At 36.3% G+C, this 19,503-nt stretch overlaps 2 protein-coding genes across 5 annotated transcripts in view; one reads left to right on the forward strand and one right to left on the reverse strand.

The window, feature by feature from the left end:
* The window catches only part of LOC145989437 (uncharacterized), a 34,504-nt gene extending 22,145 nt beyond the window's left edge, over positions 1–12,359 (forward strand). Inside the window, exons 6-12 of one of the 2 annotated variants that reach the window (XM_083124780.1) lie at positions 1,316–1,661; positions 6,522–6,701; positions 8,893–9,035; positions 9,495–9,604; positions 10,845–10,971; positions 11,749–11,953; positions 12,016–12,359. In XM_083124780.1, the coding sequence (XP_082980906.1) occupies positions 1,316–1,661; positions 6,522–6,701; positions 8,893–9,035; positions 9,495–9,604; positions 10,845–10,971; positions 11,749–11,947 (1,105 nt within the window). In that variant the 3' untranslated portion in view covers positions 11,948–11,953; positions 12,016–12,359. Of the gene's footprint in view, positions 1–1,315; positions 1,662–6,521; positions 6,702–8,892; positions 9,036–9,494; positions 9,605–10,844; positions 10,972–11,748 lie in introns of both variants that reach the window. The other variant, XM_083124779.1, reaches the window with a different exon arrangement.
* A 5,510-nt stretch (positions 12,360–17,869) lies between these two features.
* Positions 17,870–19,503, reverse strand: part of LOC145989438 (katanin p60 ATPase-containing subunit A-like 1) — a 96,562-nt gene continuing 94,928 nt past the window's right edge. For all 3 annotated transcript variants that reach the window (XM_083124781.1, XM_083124782.1, XM_083124784.1), the window contains one exon: positions 17,870–18,553. In XM_083124781.1, the coding sequence (XP_082980907.1) occupies positions 18,355–18,553 (199 nt within the window). In that variant the 3' untranslated portion in view covers positions 17,870–18,354. The remainder of the gene's footprint in view (positions 18,554–19,503) is intronic.

The following is a 19,503-nucleotide window of genomic DNA, read 5'->3' on the forward strand; positions in this document are numbered from 1 at the left end:
ATGTTGAGAAAATGATATGATACAAACATATTGAATGTCATGCATGATTTAATAATAAGTAATTAAACTGTTGCCAGAAACGAAAAAAAAAATCTGCAAATTGTATTTATTGACACACAGAACGCACCGAGATAAATTATTGCAATATTTTTCAATATCACCGAACAATCTGGATGGAATTCTATTGAATTTGACAGAAAAAGTATGTTGATGAAGTCTTACAAACATTGCACAAGGGTATGAATGAGCTATTCCCAAATTCCATGGTTTTGCAATATTATGAACCATACTGGCAACGATGTTGCTGGCAAGTGTACTGACAGATGTGTTTCACCTCTGGCTATCACACTAAAGCACTTTTAACGAAAAAGCCATATTTTTTTTGCCATGAATATAATTTAATTTTTTTGTCTGGAATTTCTATAACGTTTTGTTATGTATAAAACATACAGCAGTGGCGTATTTTTCCATGTTGTCTGGTTTACTGCTGCTAAACCAGCTTTTTTCATAAATATAGAAATTGACGGAAAGTTGAGACTTACGTTTTTTGTATTACTTGCATATCTGCATTGGTGTTTTATTTCTATTATATGTAATTAATTTAGATGGGGTGTATAATAAATCAATACAATAAATAAAATTGTGGAATTTTCAGACTATGCCAGGTCATAATTACACCTTGCCATAGCTTGATTGAATTTTGTGCAGTTAATTTTCTTGTGTTTTAAGTCTAATAATTTTACTGGTTTGGTACATACAATTTTAAGTCTATCTGCTCTTTATGTAGGCCATGTGGCACGAATGGGAGAGGAAAGAGGAGTTTACAGGATTCTTGTTGGGAAACCTGATGGTAAGAGACCTGTGGGAAGGCCAAGATGAAGATGGAGGGACAATGTTGAGGTGGACCTAAAGGAAATCGGTAGGGATGGAAAAGAGTATATAGATCTTCCTCAAGATAGGGACAGATGGAAGACCTATGTTGCTGCAGCCATGAACCTTCGGGTTTAAGAAGGCTAGAGAGTTAGTTAGTTGTGTAACTACATTTTAATTTTAGTATTATCTACTATTATTATGATTTTCTCAACTCTATGACAAGGGTTATTTTCGTAGCTGCCCTAGAAGCCATAACATTCCTGCTAAAGACAATATCTATCTATTTTAAACTGTAGGTCCAGTCCCGATTAGCCTTACTGCGCATAAAGTGGACTTAAAACACCAAATCAAATATCTATCTATTACAAAAAAATACCTCTTTCCCTTTCTTGCTACAGGGTAAGAAAAGAGAATTAATAGCTTAATGGTGTTTTTGTTACAGGTTCAATTCTCAGTCTGGGAAAGATGTATTACCAAAGTCGCCAAGGGTGGTATCCAATCGACCTAGACCAAAGCTTCATCAAGTTAAGAAACAGCCTCCTGCGGACAGGCAGAAGAAGGGTGAGGCAAATAATGCAGAAGATGGAAAATCTGGTGAAGATGATAAAAAGGAGAACAAGGCGTTCAATCCTGCTGGTTACGAACCGTACCTCGTTGAGCTGATTGAGAGGGATATCCTGCAGAAAGACCCCAATGTCCACTGGAATAAAGTGGCCGGTTTGCGAGAAGTTCAATGCATTCTGGAGGAGGCGGTGGTCTTGCCACTTATTATGCCTGATTTCTTTAAGGTAGGTTTTGTAGTAAGGCTAGCCCGATACCACTTTGAAATGATACTGGTGTCAATACTTTTTTTAAAAAAATTCCAAGCAGTGCTGATACTTGAGCACTGTAATGATTTAAAGTTCATAGTTACCCACCATTGTAATTGGTTCTTTAGATCTGACTCTCCTTCCTGATATTTGTGACCTCCCTATAGCCCTCAACCTTTTTAAACATCCCCCGTTTCTCCAAACAGAGGGAAAAACCACAGCGATAAATCTTAGGGTGTAGTACACACTGACAAATGAAGGCTAGTTCAGAGTTGCCAACTGCCTTGCCACCATAGGCGTAGCTAGAACTTTATATTTGGGTGTGCACAAAGAAAAAAAAATGAGGTCTTGTACCTTTTTAATAACATATTTTGCAATGCAATCACTTGGCAATCACTTTAACTGCACTGATGTTTGTAAAGGAATATAAATTCTCTAAATGACAGTGTTGAAAATTTCTGAATATATCTAGTAGAAAAAATGAAATTGCATAGAAATTACACACACACAAAATGTTCATAAATGTTACAAACAAATACATCAAAATACACGTCATCTATAACAGGAGACGTCTGTCAAAACGTACAATGTTCTTAAACTCAATCAATAACTCCAATCTATCCTGCTTCTGAGTTGCTCTTAATTTAGTTTTACATGGGTAAGCTTGGAGAAAGCTCTCTCACACGTGCAGCTTGTGGCAGGTGTAGAAGAAAAGCGCCGTAGTACAGAGTAGAATGCAGTAAACATCTTCTTTCTCCGTTCTTTCTCCAACCACTCAAACCACTCCTGTAGCGTAACAGAAGAACTTCCCTTAGGTACAGAGGATTTTCCATTCAGAAACCTTACTTCTCCTGCCATGCCAACTCGTCGCCTGATAATTTGAATGTTCTAGCTAAGACAGCTATTTCTTCATCCTTTACATTCAAGTCAACCAGATTTCCCATGGCACTGATGACCCCAACAGTTTCTTGACGAAATCTCTCATCAATACCACAAACAACTGAGTCTAAAAGAGGATAATAACAAGAAAGTCTCATCTCCTATTCCTTTGTTTCGTACAAAGAATGCGAGCTGACTGATTCGTCAAGAGTCTTTGCAATTTTGCGCCTCTTCACTGGAGGAATTGAAATCTCCAGACTATCACAGACCTTAATAGCTTCGTTGAAGAGTTCCATGAATTGAAATGAATTTCTCATGGATTTCACAGCATTGTGAAGCGATCTGACACTCGATACAGCCGAAAGTAGATTTACATCTGGACTTTGGAGTAACTTGCTAACCTTCACGATCATTTGTAGAACTGGATACAGCATTTTGAGGCAAAAGACGAACTCAAACGATCTGACTTGTTGTTTTAGTCCATTCCCTTTAACTCTAATATCACCTTGTTTTAAGTGATTTCTTCCAAAGCCAAAATAATTGCAGATTAGTTCCTTTTCACTGTAGAAACAACTTCAGCACGGCACGCCCATCTCGTTGTTGACAAAGACTCCAGTGTTCTTAAACTTAGACCAATTTCCTGGCATACACTTTCAAACAACTGCATGCCTTGACGAACTACGTTCAATGAAAGAGTAAAGGAATAGAATTGTTCCGAAAAAATTCGAAACTAGTCTATTTTCGGGTCGCAAGTTACATGAGTCCACAAGTTCAAGATTCAAACAATGAGCATACCAGTGAACGCACATTATTGAACTGTTCTTTTCTTTGCACTTCATTTGCACCCCAGATAGTTTCCCAGAAATTGTTGAGGCTCCATCGAAGCAAACTGAAAGAACATTTTGCCAATCAACACCAAACTTGGACACTACTAGTGCTAACGTATTAAAAATTGTCTGTGCATCTACAGAAGATAACTTACAAAGAGCCACTAAATGCTCAACAGGTAACTGTTTAATGACATCAAAATATCGAAAAAATTTCATATTTGTTCATGATTACCACAATCACTCATTTCATCAGCGATAATGCACACGTTTGTACCAAGTAATGACATTTTCAACGTCCTTACAAGAACATTTTTCAAACTGCGGATTAGATCATTCTGAATTTGTGGACTTAAGTAAGTGCAATTTTTTGGCCCGTTCACTAAGTGATCTTTCAAAATGGGGTCATATTTGGAAATTAAATCAACTACATCTACATAGAAATAACCCCCTGTTGTATGCTTCTTTATTCTTAGTATGACCTCTCAATGGAAGGCCTCCTTTTGTAAGACAAGAATTATGTTTATTAGCCTCTCCATGATGTGTCGATTTTGCAGTCTTGTTTGTTCTTGCTTTGAAAGAAAAGTCTTCTTACACTCATCTAATTGAACATCAATGGGTTTATTTTTATTATAGTTTGACGAGGAACTTAAGCTTTGCGGGTGTCCTTTAGATTTTTCATGACTTCGAAAACATTCGTTTGCACTATGCCAGTTTTTAAAACCTCGTGTAATGAATGCTTGATCAAGGTGCCCTCTCACTGATGCATTGTTTGAAGCAAGAACTCTGCAGTAAAAACAGAATGCAGTCAACAACTATACTATATTCCAACCATTTGTAACTGTGAAACCAGCTAGATTGAAAAGCCCTTTCTTTCCCACCTATTCTACTTCTAGGGAAAACCACCAGGTTTGGTTAGTACGGTCCTAAAATCACCCTTTCATCACATTCTGTTCTGTTATGTGGTATTGCATTCACAGGGTCACAAGGATCTACTGATATGTCAATAGGCTTATGTGGTGTTTGTTCAGCGTCAGGAGCATCCAAACAGGATGGTTTGTTATTTACAAGTTCACCGATACCACTACAACTGGCATCATCACAGGCGTTTGAACTTTCAACTGTCTGCTTTCGATAGGGACCACCTTCGTTTCTTTTCAGTCTTACGACAAAACGATCCATCTTCTTGTAGAGCATAAACTCACTATTTAAAAAAAAACAAAAAAACTGTAAGTCTACACGAACGAAATATGACGACCACAAGCAGCAATTTTCATCAAATAATGGCTCCTTCGACCATTCCGAGAGACGAAATTGCAACAGAATTGGAAAAAACAAGTACAACGACAGTTAGAATGAAGTAAACTAGTCGGTTCAGGAAGGAGATTTAAATACCAGCCACCAGCAACATTAATAAATAAACTTCCAACAATATAGTTGCATTGTCAAAATGTTTAGTGATAAGCTTTTTGCCCCAAGAAAGCATACAATAATTAGTTGATTGTGAGAATGGAGAGGAAGGCGATTGTTTGCAGCAAATATGTTTCTGTGACATTGTTGTTATTGTTATACATATTGTTTCCCTGTATTATATCAGTTTTTAATTTCGAGCGTTCAGTAAACAAAATAACCTGTATCCACATTTCCACAAATATAGGTAAGTTTTAGACCAATATTGAGGAAGGGGGTGGGATTCGGGGATAAACTCAGCGAGTTTAATATTTCGAATAATCTCTACTTTTAATAATTTTGTCCTGGAAAAAGAAAGATGCCACTTATTTTCTCTTTTATTGAAATATCTGTCTTTAATTCTCTTTGATAAAGCAGCCCATTAGGGTATGCCTAGGCACACCCAGCACACCCCGTAGCTCCGCCTATGCTTGCCACTCTTCCCCATTAAACAGGATAGGGACAGGGTGGCGAAGGTGGGCATTCTTCCTTTGTCCCCTTGAGCACTTTTTTCCCCCCAAGGGTTGTGAAACATTCAGTCTAGTTCATTTCTTTTTTTCACCTACATATCTTCATCCCTCCCTCATATACATTCCACTAGGCCAGTGTGTCTCAACTGCCAGGCCCTGGCATCAATTATACCGGGCCACAAGAGGTTGTCCTGAAACATATTTTATCCAAGCAACACAATTAAAATCAAATTAATATATAGTTGTCAGTTTTCCGTTACCCCCACACCCCCTATACACCTTCATGGCGTGGTGCTATGCACAGGGGAGCACTTTACTTTTTTTTCCCCAGTTTTCCGTGTATAATAATCTAGGCATCGATTTCCAAATTAGTTTTATTTGCATTTTTTCAGTGTTCAAAATGCAACATGCAAATGAAAATAATCACTTAGGCTACAGAACTACTTTCAAGATGTAGGCCTGAGAAAACTACAATACCTCATTATATCCAGTGAATGACAACTAATTTGAACCTAATTTTATATTTGTTAACAAACCTAGATATAATAGAATCATTGCTCTTTATGATTATACCATGATATATCTATTAATATTTAATCTCAGGGTACATATTAATTAATGTATAAAGTTGTAAACAAATAGAAAGGTATTTACAAGTAGAATTGTTGAGATCAGGGCATCAACTTCTAAAAAAATACCTAGCCAATATGTGTTTGCAGTAGATACCATATCATTGCACCCATGCCAAAACTACAAATGTGCTAAATTTTGAGATAAAAGGTTCCAGAAAAAACAGGTTTCACATTTGAATAAATTTTGTCATCAGTAAAATATGTACCTATCTATGGATTACATATATATCTTTTCCGGTCTTGCGGCGGGTGCTCTACATGCTGGCAAGGGGAGTGGGGAAGCGACCAATCCAGCACAATAAGAAATGCAGCAGCCTATGTAAAATGAGGTGAGGGCAGCACCTCTTCCCCTCGACCTTGTAACTCTCGGTGCCACTACTGTTGTCTGGTTGGTCTGCTTGTAGGGCACCCGCCGTAACAGTAGAAAAGACCTATAGTATATGAATCTATCAACAAAAAGTAGTCCGAAAGTGCACTAGGTGAAAAAGTCTAAATTTGCACATTTGTAGTTTGGGCATTGGTGCAGCGATATGTGATACAAGGAGTCCATATCTTGAGAGGAAACATTTCAACTTTTCACAGGGTATTCGCAGGCCATGGAGAGGTATTCTTATGGTGGGGCCTCCGGGAACAGGCAAGACAACACTGGCAAAGGCTGTAGCAACGGAATGTGGAACAACATTCTTCAACGTTTCCTCTGCAACACTGACTTCGAGGTACAGAGGGGAATCAGAGAAATTAATTAGGCTCCTATTTGAGATGGTAGGTGAATAGATATTCATTTCGTAATTTAAGGTGAAGTTATACATTTCTGAAATTTGAAATAGAGATGTAACTATATTGGGGGGTGGAGGAGAGCAAGAGGGATACCCTGGGTGCTAAGGCAATTCCAGGCAAAGTGACCAATAAAAAAATAAAAGGGGGGGGGGGTAAACAGCGTGGCACCCAATGGAAGTGTTGACACCGTATTAATTTAGCATCGCCAGTGTGTAAAGAAACAAATTTAGTAGGCATGTTCAAGCTTGCAAAGCAAACATTTCTGAGTCACTTCAAATGTATACTTGTTAAAAGCAACACAAACACATAAACAGCATGATACGAGACACTTTAGATGTTTGTTCAAGCTTTGGCTCCATCTCAGAGTCATCATCAGGGCTGGTGGAGAGAGGGCGAAGAAAACACGGTCGAGCTTCCGATGATGTTACTTGCAGCAACGTCAAGTTGAAAGCTTGGACAAACCTTTAAAGTATGTCGTAGCATGCTGTTTATGTGTTTTGTATTTTTTTTAACAATAATGTTGCTGGCACAAGACGTAAGAAGTTTTTGAATCTCATATCAATTGTATACTTCTTACATATTAACAATTTTTACAGTTCTTAATGACAGTCCATGTAACCACAGCCAATTGCATATGAAAAGTGCTCGAAGTGGAAATTCCTAGCAAATTATCTCAGTTGGGAGGCTGTTTTATGGAAATTTTCTTATCTAGAGAATAGCATCCACCAGCATTCCTCCTGTGTCAACCACTGATTATGAAAATAATTATGTGTGGTTAACAATTACCACGTGTGGTTTCCTACATTTCTTATGACATATATACACTGTTAACCAGTGCCTTACTCAGATTCTCAGTTCAGCAATCCATGTTATAATGGGGTCATTCGCATACACATACATGCGCTCATTAAAATTGTTGAAAATAGTTTAAAATGGCCATCTGGGCTGTATCTGGAATTTTCTCAATATTCATATTCATATTCTTTATTTCCGTTGACCCATGTCCATAGGTATGGAAATCGTCATATAACAATACATACAGTAATAGAATATTAATACAATTTTAGACAAGGATTACAGTAATGATTTTAAGAACTACTACATGAAGGAAATCCAAATACACTAATAAAATATTAATACAATTATAGACAAGAATTACAGCAATGATTTGAAGAACTTCGACATGAAGGAAATCCAAATAACGGAAGAATACACTATTGGAGTGAAATTACATACAATATTTAAGGCGAGAACAATAATAAGCAAAGAAATTTTTTAGTGTAAGAATAAGATGTAAAAGTAAATATGTAACTTATACAACATGGAAGAATGCAATATATATACAGAACCAATTAATGATCATTTAGGCACAATAATAGCATATAGTGAATAAACAAACAAATAAAAAATTTATATATTCACACCACATGGATGAGCTTTATGGCATAAGTGTATTATTAGTTGAATCATATTAACTGTTCTCTGCATGCCATGTTAATTGTACTCAATATATACACAGTAATGTATTGTAAATCTCCCAATAGAACAGAGAGACAAATAAGACCTGAACTTTTTGTTGCAGGATGGTTTTTGTCTTAATGAGTGAGCTTTACCACAGTTCAGAGACAAAGAGTTTTGTTGTAAAGGGGCATATGCATATGAGACAAAATTGACATAATTTTTACTCATGGTGTCAGTGAATTTGCAGTTAATAACATTTGCATATGCCAAGCAAGGGATACATAAAAATCTCTAGCTTTATGTATCTGATGGGAAACCATGAACATGTCATTTCAGTGTTTCTAAGTAGACTGGCTGTTGTCAATAATTCCAATCAACATTTTAAGGCTTTCTTCACACTGACAGGGTGACTATTGAACAGTGGCAACTCCAAAACTTTCAACATTAATTAATCCAACTACTTGAAAAGATAACCAGATTCTGGACTAGAAAGCCATAATACAGCAAAGGAGGGGCTCAATGTGTTGACCATGTGCTACTCAGCAAAGGGTTGCGTGCCAGGCAATACTTCATTCAATTTCATACTGCATGAAGTGTTATTTTTTATTAATTTATTTTAAATGTTTATGTGTAATTAATTTGTTACATTATTCCACTTCCACTCTGTAAACTTTAGAAACTAGTGCAAGGAACTTTCAAGCATATTGTTTTGCAGGCTCGATTCCATGCACCAAGCACCATATTTATTGATGAAATTGATTCCCTGTGTGCACAAAGAGGTACAGACCATGAACATGAAGCATCCAGGCGGTTTAAGGGAGAACTTCTCATACAAATGGATGGATTGAACTCTTCCAGGTAATATATTCTTCATACAAAGGAAATAGTTGAATAAAACTATATGTAATGTTCAATTTTCAGTACATTGTTGATTAGTGGCTCTCGTTCCTCTGCATTGGACAGATACATTTAGTTGCGTACTTAAGAGGAGTAGCCTCGCTCATTCTTTAGGGAATGCAAATGGTGGTAAGAAATATGCTCAAAAGAACTATTTACTTTATCCACAGATAGAAAGAAATGCTTGCTTCAAGTATATCAATTAAATAACTGTATTTTGTTAAGCAACTTCCCTTATATGTGTAATGACTGTTCAAGGGACAACGGCAATGGAATTGTAAAAACTCCACTGCATCTTGTTTCCTTCATACTTTGATTAAATGTTGTGTGAATATTCCAAATGAACTGGCATGAGTAAACCTTAAAGGTTTGCTCTTGTTAGTCAATTTAATTATTGTTATGTTTCTCTCCATCACATAGCAATGAAGATAAGGTAGTAATGGTGTTAGCAGCCACCAACCATCCATGGGATATCGATGATGCTTTCAGAAGAAGATTTGAAAAAAGACTTTATGTTCCGTTACCAAACCGTGAGTATAGATAAAATCCTTGTGTACTTAAAAGTAACCATACATGAACCTCCACTCTGAATAGTATTGTGTCTACTACGATTAGTCATCAATACTTGGTGTTTAGCCATTCTAATTAGCAAACTCAAAAAATGTTGCTCAAATATAGTTCTTTGAAGCCTCAGGAAAAGATAAAAGTTGCATGTTATACATTCTCAGTTCAACAATGAAAGGAAATATTTCATTACTGCAATACTATTCTGTTTTAATAAGTCTAGTATGGCTGTAGCTAAGATAATTTGCTGCCTTGGCTGCCCAGACCATTTAGTTCTTGACTTATTACCTTTCCACCAAACACTCTGGGTATGGGTGTTTCATTCATGTTCTCCCCTTCAGCAATTTCATTTTATCATCATTCTCATCACCATCACTATTAACCTAAAGAGTTGGATTAGTGCTAAATAACAAATAACCAAGAGAAATTTGCATAGACGTATTATACCTGATACACAAATCTTGATCTTGATGTCTCATACTTAGCCACTTTTTCTACTCCTAAAGGTGGCCGACTGTAAATAACAATAGGAAAATTGAAAAGAACAATGATCAGAAAAATGTTAAAATAAAAGCATGACCTCAAAAATTACAGTGGCAAAATTTTGAAGGGTTCCTTTGAAAATAAGGACAGATGTTTTACCAAAAACGTCTGTAAAAAATTTATCTGAACTAGAGTTGAAACCTGGGTCTTTAGCATTCTGTGCTCTACCATTGAGCTACCAAGCCAACCTCTGGCCTCCCCACAATTTTCATAAGTAGTTCAGATTTTAAACATATGAAACATACGCATGGGGTGAATGTGATACAATGGAACCCCAAGTTTACGTTACATTACATTCTCAGATTTTATGTTTTCCTGCATTATACATTCACTGTACATGGTCTCAATAGAGCAAAATGTTATAATTTTTTTCTGTATTTTAAGTTTTTTCATTGTGGTCCACAGAGAAATGTAAAATCGAGGTTCCCCTGTATTGTGGGTAGAACATGTTACAGATGACATAATCCACTCATTTATAGCTGTAATTACTGACTTTCTTCTTCTTTGAAATATGGGAACATTTTTTGTAGTTCATTAAGATTTTATTGAAATTGCTCATATATATTACTTATTTTTTTGTTATTGTCTGTTGTCTCTTCCATTCAGTTTACTTCTTACATTAGTTGCAAACATTGAAACTCTTCATTTTCTTTTTCTTACCAGAGGAGACAAGATTGAAATTACTCCACCTGTGTTTAAATGATGTGACCCTTGATCCAAATCTTGACTTAGAAGTCATTGCCAAGAAATTAGAAGGATATGCAGGCTCTGATGTTACCAACATATGCAGGTAATAACTTGTGTACATGAACAGTAAAATTTGGATGCTATACATTTGTGGAGGTCTCATGTTAGCTATCACACAGATGTAAAAAAAACTCATGTGGATATTTATCTCTTTTAGATTTACAGCATTGAAGATATTAACTTTTCAAAATTACATTATTTATCTTGCTTTAGTTATTTTATAACTGAATAAGCAATTTTGTGGATTAATTAAGAAACCTAACACAATACTTGTTAATAAGTTTTAAATTTGGGCTGTGCTGATACAGATGCCAATGTATGGGTCTTGGCCAAAGCCAGTCTTCCACAGGGTCCACAAAAATAACACTTTGGGGAGTCAAATTATCCTGGAAGGTATGCAAATTCAAAGTTTCTATTTATTTTGCACCAAGATTGTGTGAAAAAATGTATTTTGTGATTACATTATTCTGTTGTAATTCTTGAACATTTTGAAGTAAAACTCTGGCAAATTGATGATCATAATTGGAGTCGAATACGTACACACACACTAATATTAATCAATATTTTGAACAACTTTTAATACAATTTACAAGTATCGATATTGGTAAGACTATTGTTATCAGTATGGTTGTTAGCTCAACCTCATTTAAAATGTTTCAAAAATAGGACTGATAGTATTTGCAGGATGTCAAGAAAATCCCCTGAATCTATTCTTTTAAATCATACTGTAGCTGTGGACACAAATTATGTCACAAGACAACAAAGTGTGCCTGCTGATTTGTGCATGTGGAGATATGTTCTTGCAAATTTAATTTTTCAGAAACGCAGCATTGATGTCCATGAGGAGAAAGGTGTCAGGGATGAGCCCTGCAGAGATACGTCAGATAAAGAAAGAAGACATTGATTTACCTGTAACAAATGAAGATTTCAAAGATGCAATGGAAAAGTGCAAGAAGAGTGTTGCGTGTAAGGATGTCTTTCTCCATGAAGCGTGGATGGAGAAATTTGGCTCCTGCTAAAAAAAATCAACTAGTTATCAGCTCTTTTTTTATGAGCATATGTTAATTTATGTATCTCCATTATCTGTCATGTTTTTATTAATTTCTTTGGTAGCTGCTTTGTATGCAGTCCATAGTATGTTCTGTACTTAATACAAACAACTTTGATATTGGAATCAAAGTTGTTGAAAATGGAATCAATTGCAAGAATTACAGTAACACTTAGGTAGTGCTTTGCTCAGTGATACATGCATTCTGTTTAGAAATTAACTGCTTGAATGTTTAGATTCTCAGTTCTACAACTACTAATATTTATTATTTTGAAACATATATTTTTTATCCTTGTTATAGGAAATGTTATTTTGTTTGTGTTTGCGTATATTAATTAATTGTATAAAAACTAGAAACCTATTTTTGAGATAAAGTTTTATATTCTGTTAATATTGTCCAGGTTTAATTGAAAAAACAGTGATCTTAATGATAATAAGGATTCTATGGTAGGTATAACTCATTTAAATTTTCAATTTTCTATAGATGTAGATGCCTAGCTTTACTGGGAAAATTCCCATATTTTTCTGTGATTATAAAAAGTTTCAATTGATTCATAATTCTCTCTGAATATTGAAGACATACGAGGTGTGGCTAGAAAAAAAATCGGACTGTTGCTACAAAATCTTTTATTGGTTATTTTGTACAATATGAACATTATCCTCTTCAAAGTACTCCCCTGAACTATCGATAGACCGCTCCATACGAATCTTCCATTTCTGGAAGCAGTGCTGGAAATCATTTTCTGAAACCATGTTCATGACCTCCGTCGCTTTTGTTTTCACAGGTTCTATGGTCGTAAATCTGTTTTTTTTCAGTACTGATTTGACCTTTGGGAATAAAAAAGGCCGCACGGAGCAAGATCCAGTGAATAGGATGGATGTTCTAACACTGCTTGGCCAAAAAAGCCTTGACTGACAATGCCGTGTGGGCAGGAGCATTGTCCTGATGAAGAATCCCTGATTTGCTTTTCCACAAACCAGGTCGTCGTCTTCTTACTCGCTCACGAAGGGTCGTCAGCACCATCATGAAATAATGTTGGTTGTTTTGCAATAGCTCGAATACTAAAGTGACGATCTTTTCGAATCAATTCACCGACATTTGCAATGTTTGATTCCGTTTTTGACGTTCAAGGCCATCCAGGACGCGAGTCGTCCGCGATCACTTCTCGTCCCTCTTTAAACCTTTGAAACCACTCAAACACTTGCATGCGTGATAAGCACTCATCTCCGTACACTTCCATCAACAAACCTTCAAAGTTTCTGTGGCGGATTTTTCGAATTTCATAAGAGACATCAAATTAATATGCTGTTCCACTTTCACACTTAACATTTTTCCAACGAAGCACAGATGTACGGTTCACTTCGTCTACAAACTACAGCGGAACTGATCGCCGCGCACCCTGGGCAATCACACAGTCGATAGGTAGGATATCACGTTATACACTCATGCACCGCTTGACCTTGAGGCGCTTGCCGTTTGTCGACAGCAACATCAATCTGGTTTTTTTCTAGCCACACCTCGTATTAGATTCTTCTGGGACAACCAGGTCAGTTCTGGGTACTGGGTAGGTTTCCGAGTATTCGAGAGCTAACATTACTCTCATCTTGTGGGATTGAATTAGCTCTCATAAGCTCAGAAGTCTCTGCAGAACTAATCTGGAGGATCTCTTCATTATTTGTCACCAGGAGAGCTTCAAGGTGGAGATGTAATCTTGGAAAGTCCGGGAAAATTTTGAACTATTGATTATGATTAGATTTCCTTTTTTAGTAATCAATCCTATATTTTACCATCTTTTGAAATATCTGATGTTTTTGTTTTCTTGGGAAACATGGGCCAGTGGTTGGTTGTTTGAGATTACCAATCATGACCAACTGAGAGCAAGTCTTGCAAATTAAAAGATTCTTAATTAAAATGCAGAAATAAACTCATTATGATTAAGAGCAGTTAAAATATCCATACCAGTCATAAAACTGAAACTCACTCATCACACATACAAACATGTCTTGTGTGATTAGGCGGATACAGAACTTCTGAGCAAGGGCACAACATTTTCACTAATTAAGTGCATGTATGGGGGGAAGGTGTACAGAGTGTCACTGAACATCTACAATAAACTTTCACAGCATGTAGAGGAAAGCGAACAACTTCTCGTAACAGATTCATGGTTGCCAATGACATTTGTTATTTCAATCAGAAGGAACAAAGTTTGTAGTTTGATATGGATAGACTAGGGAAAGGAGATCATTTCTATAATGCAAGTGCATCAAATACAATAAGCAGGGGCAGCGATAAGGGACTGGAGTTTTTGCTCCTGCACTATGGCCTCTTAATGCTAAGCCTTGTCTACCACGAGAAAGTGAACTGCCTTTGCCCCACTGTGATAAGTGTATAATTTGACGGAAATGAGCAAGATTAGTGACCACCCTGACAGCATCTCTGCTGCATGATATGTTTTCCATAGTGCATAAATAAATGACAAAAATCATGAAGCTCTCCCATGGGATTGCATATGTACAGCACAGAAAATGCATTTGTTTTGACTGTTCGTATTAGTGAAACAAGAGTCCAGCAGCAAAGCCTTACAAAGAAAAATTGTTTGCTTTGATGTTGTGTACACATTGTGAAAGTTGTTTGTATTGTTCGGGAAATCCCTGTGCGTTTATGTATCTATGTTTAAGAGAATTACAAACAGCAAGAAGTTGCAGTAAAAGAAATACTGACTGACAGAATCTCTAAACTTTATTATTATTTTCTTATGTTCATATTACAGTGTGTATTTTGAAAAAGAAAATGATGTATGTTAAAGATACTTCTGGTTCAATCTTATACAATTGGTTTCATACAAAGTGTCGACTGCTGTATCACCATGTGCAACACTAAAACCTGTACCTCTTATTTGATATTGTACTTTCACACATTGTTTTCTTAAGGTAAGGTTTTGTGAAAGCTGGACAATTCTGTGTCCCCTAGTAATTTTGTGAGACCGAGGGACACATACTAAAAATCAGGATGTCTGGTCACTTTAGTTGTAGGGGGACTTGCAATTTTCAGCCTTATGGCACAGCTAGGTGCATGCCATTTTTCAAAAATAATTCTCAAAGTGTGGTCGACGGAACCCTGGGGATTCACAAAGCTCTCCATGGAAAAACCCTTGTCACACTTCATACTTGCAAAGTCACTCGACATCCCGAGTCCCTGCTGCAACTTAGCAGGTAAAAGAAAGCATGACCTATTGTAGCATTGCCGAAGTGTTAGGTCACCACAGCATTTTTGAATGCAATGATACTGTTTCTCAAATAATAAACTACTATGAAGCTGCATTTCCCTGATGCTGTCTGTTTTTTGATGCTCGATAAGATAAGAAAACTCAATTCTCTACAATAGAAGAATGTACGAGCGGTACACACACTGGGAAGGAGGAACAGAGTGCTGCTGGAAGCAAAACTTCCTACCATGTCATTAAGAAACGTAAATATTATGAAAGAAGAAATAAGTTCACTCATCACATTGAGGTCAGTAATTAAAACACTTTTTTTACTTACGAATACTTACCATTTTATGAAATAATAATTTTATACTAGATGCCTAGAATATCAGGAATACTAAAAGTGTACTATGGTGTTAGTTAAAACCAATACTTTTCAGAAACTTATTTTCTGAATTCTCATTCACTGTAAAAATACAGTGACGGACATAGAAAAAATATAGTTGTGTATAATTGTATGAAACGGCGTGAATGAAAAAACACAGAGAACCTCACAGGTGATATTTTTATCTACTTTCACCTGAGTTCATAAATGCAGGCTGGCCACTCTTGCTTTTCTTATGTTATTGTTGATATGCTACACTAGATATTGTATTAGCTGTGCAGTTTTATTCCTATGCACAGGCTCCAATTATGCATTTGGAGACCAGGGTTAACAATATCGCAAGGCCTCATCAAAAAAATTAAGGAAGCTGTTAGTATTTTGGAGCCTGGTGTATCCAAGGGGGTTGGGGGCTTAGGGGGATCGGCTTCCCTTGAAAGTTTTCAGTTTACACTAGATAAAATTTCTTCTGGTGTGAAATAAAATAATGTGACGATAATTTTAGAAGAGAGATAATTATCAAGGCAAGACGGAGAATGTTCTGTAACCCTGTTATTGACAAAGGCACATATCCAAGGTGGGGTACAGGGAGATCGACCTCCCCCACCCAGATTTTTTTTAGTTTACACTAGATATAATTAGATTTTTGGCTTCTTGAATAATGTGACGATAATTTAGGGAGATAAATAATTATCGAGGCAAGATGGAGAATGTTCTATAACATCTTTGTTGATAATATTGCACGTAAACTTTTCTTGCGCTTTCAGTGTTGTCGCAGCGAACTAGAGCACTTTGTAAAGACTTGTCAGTATTTGGAAGCTGCACAACAAAGGTAGTGCCACAAGTAGGACAATTCGTTGTAATTTTTTATCTCTGGAAAGTGCAATAATAAGAGAAGGAGTTGAACTACTGGCAATAATAACGAATCGTTTTATCTGCGGAACGTTCTAGAATATAATGAGGATATAAATACGTGGCTTCAATTTCTCACTTTATCTGTACAACAGAATCGGTTAATGAGACTGCAGAGGTAAGTGTGACAATTCATACAGTTGATTAGTGTTCAGTCAGTGTCTATTGGTAGCTTTATAAGATCTAGTGATTCGAAAATGAAAAAGACTAATTACCCTAAAGTAACGAATTCTACTACTAGATCCAGTTCGGGTTCAAAGCTGAATACATTGATTACAGCAAACTTTTTGAACAGTTTATTAAATAAGATATAAGCTGCACTGATCAACTGAAAATCAAAGTTTTAAGTGATGATTTAGTTGTGCCTGAACGTCACGTCTCCAGGAAAGCTACAATTCCTACACCATAGATGTTTTGATGCCTGATGCGAAGGAATGGACAAACACACATACTCAGATGGTTCTGGCACACAATGCTAATGAATGGAAACAGAGGAGTCTAGTGGTAATAAACGTTCCAATTTCACGTTCTGATTAAAATGGCAGCCTTAAACAGTGGCGACAATTTAGGGGATAGTTGCTGCCCCCCCTTTTTTTTGCCTCCACACTATGGCCTCTCAATGCTAAGCCTTGTCTACCAAGAAAAGGTAAACTTTCCTTGCACTCCCCCCTCCATTCCCATTTTGCAACCCAATCACCACCACTGGCCTTAAATATACAATTGTGAGGTTCTATCTATACCCCTTAAAAAGATGGTGTTCAGCCCCCCCCCCCCCTTCCCCATGAAAGGAATTCCTGGATACATGCCTGTGGTAAGTGTACCCATTTCCTTTATTTTGGATTATTAAATTTTGTTTATTTGTTTCTCTTACTTCATTACTTGATTCTAGTATATTATCGTCTCCATCTCACAGTCCTTATCAAGGCTGCTTCTTCTCAGTGTTTCTTCTCCTTTTGTAGGTGTCGGCCTAATGTTGAAGTCCTCCATACCCTTAAAATAAGGTCTACACAAGCATTGTTATTTTTGTGCAATAAGTTACTTCAACCTGATGGAGCCTGCCTCTATAGCAAAGTGGTTAGCACAGGCATTAAAAAAGTAACATTAGTTACCATGATTTTTTTTTCACGTTCGAATCCCTGCCATGGGTGTTCTTTGTTAGTGTCCCTTCATCAGTTCCATCATATCATCACTCATCCTCATCTCCACAATTAGCTAAAAGTGGCAGAAATGCAAAGTAAAATAAACCAAATTAATAAATCAACCCAAATGTAAACAATAAATGATCATCTCGCTGTGGTCGGAAGCACAAGATTACTGAGTAAATAAACAAGACTAGTATTTAATTTCTTAAGATTTATATCATAGAAAAAAGTTTCACATGTACAAACGTGTCTGTGAAACTTACAATAACATCATGCATATGCTGAATTATATCTTTACAATTGAACATAAATGCATACATGTGCAATTAGCACTTACATTTCTTAGATAAAATTTGTACATTCAACAAATTAATTACAGCAGATGGTACAATTATAAATTGACCAGAGCCATCAGTTAAAGATTTGAGATATGCAGTCAGCATCTTTGATATATACATCTTGTAGAGCCATATCTTGTTCAACAGTAACAATAATGTTTTGTAACAACATCCATAAAAATCTTATCAAGGTACTGTGCAGGTACACAACTCATCGTTCTGGACGGAGACATTTTAGAATAGGCAGCTGCAGTTGGTAAAAGATTACAAGGCCACCAAACTGCTCAATAAGCACAAAAAGGGTAGTGGAGCACTCGCAGTGCTGCTTGTCACTCAATGTCTGAACCATCGTAGATGGTGCAGCACTATAGCAAATGTATGTAGATTGTCATGTACGTTCAACAGGAGCCGAATTCTTCCATCCATGTTTCATATCGAGCGACATCATTCATCGAAACACTTTTCTTGCATCTTCCTATTGCCTCATCAAAGTCTTCACTAGTTATTGGTAAATCAACATCCTCCTTTTTCATGAGTCGTATCTCTGCTGGGCTTCGTCCTGAGATTTTTCTTCTCATAGACATCAAGGATGCATCTCTAAAACAGAAATAATCAATGTTGAACGCATGATGTGAAAATGTACCTAACTGTAGTTGTATTTTTATTGGTTTGATATCAACACAAATATACATGCCAAGAGAAAATAATGATTTTCAAATGTAATAATTAGAATTGAAAGAACAATTTATTATAGATTGTTACATTTTCAATCATTCTTGCCTCTTAATGAACATTACTAGTGTGTATTTGTGTTGAAATGCCGAACAAGTAAAATAGAACAACCACAGAAAGTACTTTTAATATAAAATGGCCACATGGAAAGATGGAAACAAGAATTTTGAACCAAAAAATTGCTATTGTTACACATTTCAAAAAATTATATTATCTGTATGCTTACAGAATTAATTGACTTATTTGCTTCATTTTACTTCACTTTCCTTCCACTTTTGGCTAATCGTGAAGATGAGGATGAGAGAGTATATGATGAAATTCATGAGAGCACACTCACAAAGAACACCCATGCCCAGGCTATGATTTGAACCCAGAACCTCTGTCATTGTAGCACACTGTGTTAAGCAAGCACTCTGCCATGGAGGCTGTCAGAGAATTAAAGAAACGTGTACAGAAAAAGCGATTATATTGATGCATGATTAATATTATATTACAAATTTGTGTCTTTTAAAGTGAACTTGCTTTCTAATTTATTTCTTGCATACATATGCAAGACAATGTAGTGCATATTCTGTTCAACTCTTACATTCTCTGTATCGAGTATAAGCTTCCCCCTCCCTCCTATCTCAAGGACGAAGGGAAGTAAGTAATCATGGGGAATTGAATCATTATTTATGTTGAAAAGGTTTTTTTTTTTTTAAAAAAAAAAAAAGCTACTTAAATACAGGAGAGGGCAGGATTGCTAATGACCTGCAAACCTGGAAAAGTCGGAAATTTTGGAAAATTCTGGGAAACAGTGAAAATGAAGTGTTTTT

The sequence above is a fragment of the Lepisma saccharinum genome, chromosome 6 (genome assembly GCF_977018435.1).
Source record: "Lepisma saccharinum chromosome 6, izLepSacc3.1, whole genome shotgun sequence".
NCBI lineage: Eukaryota > Metazoa > Arthropoda > Insecta > Zygentoma > Lepismatidae > Lepisma > Lepisma saccharinum.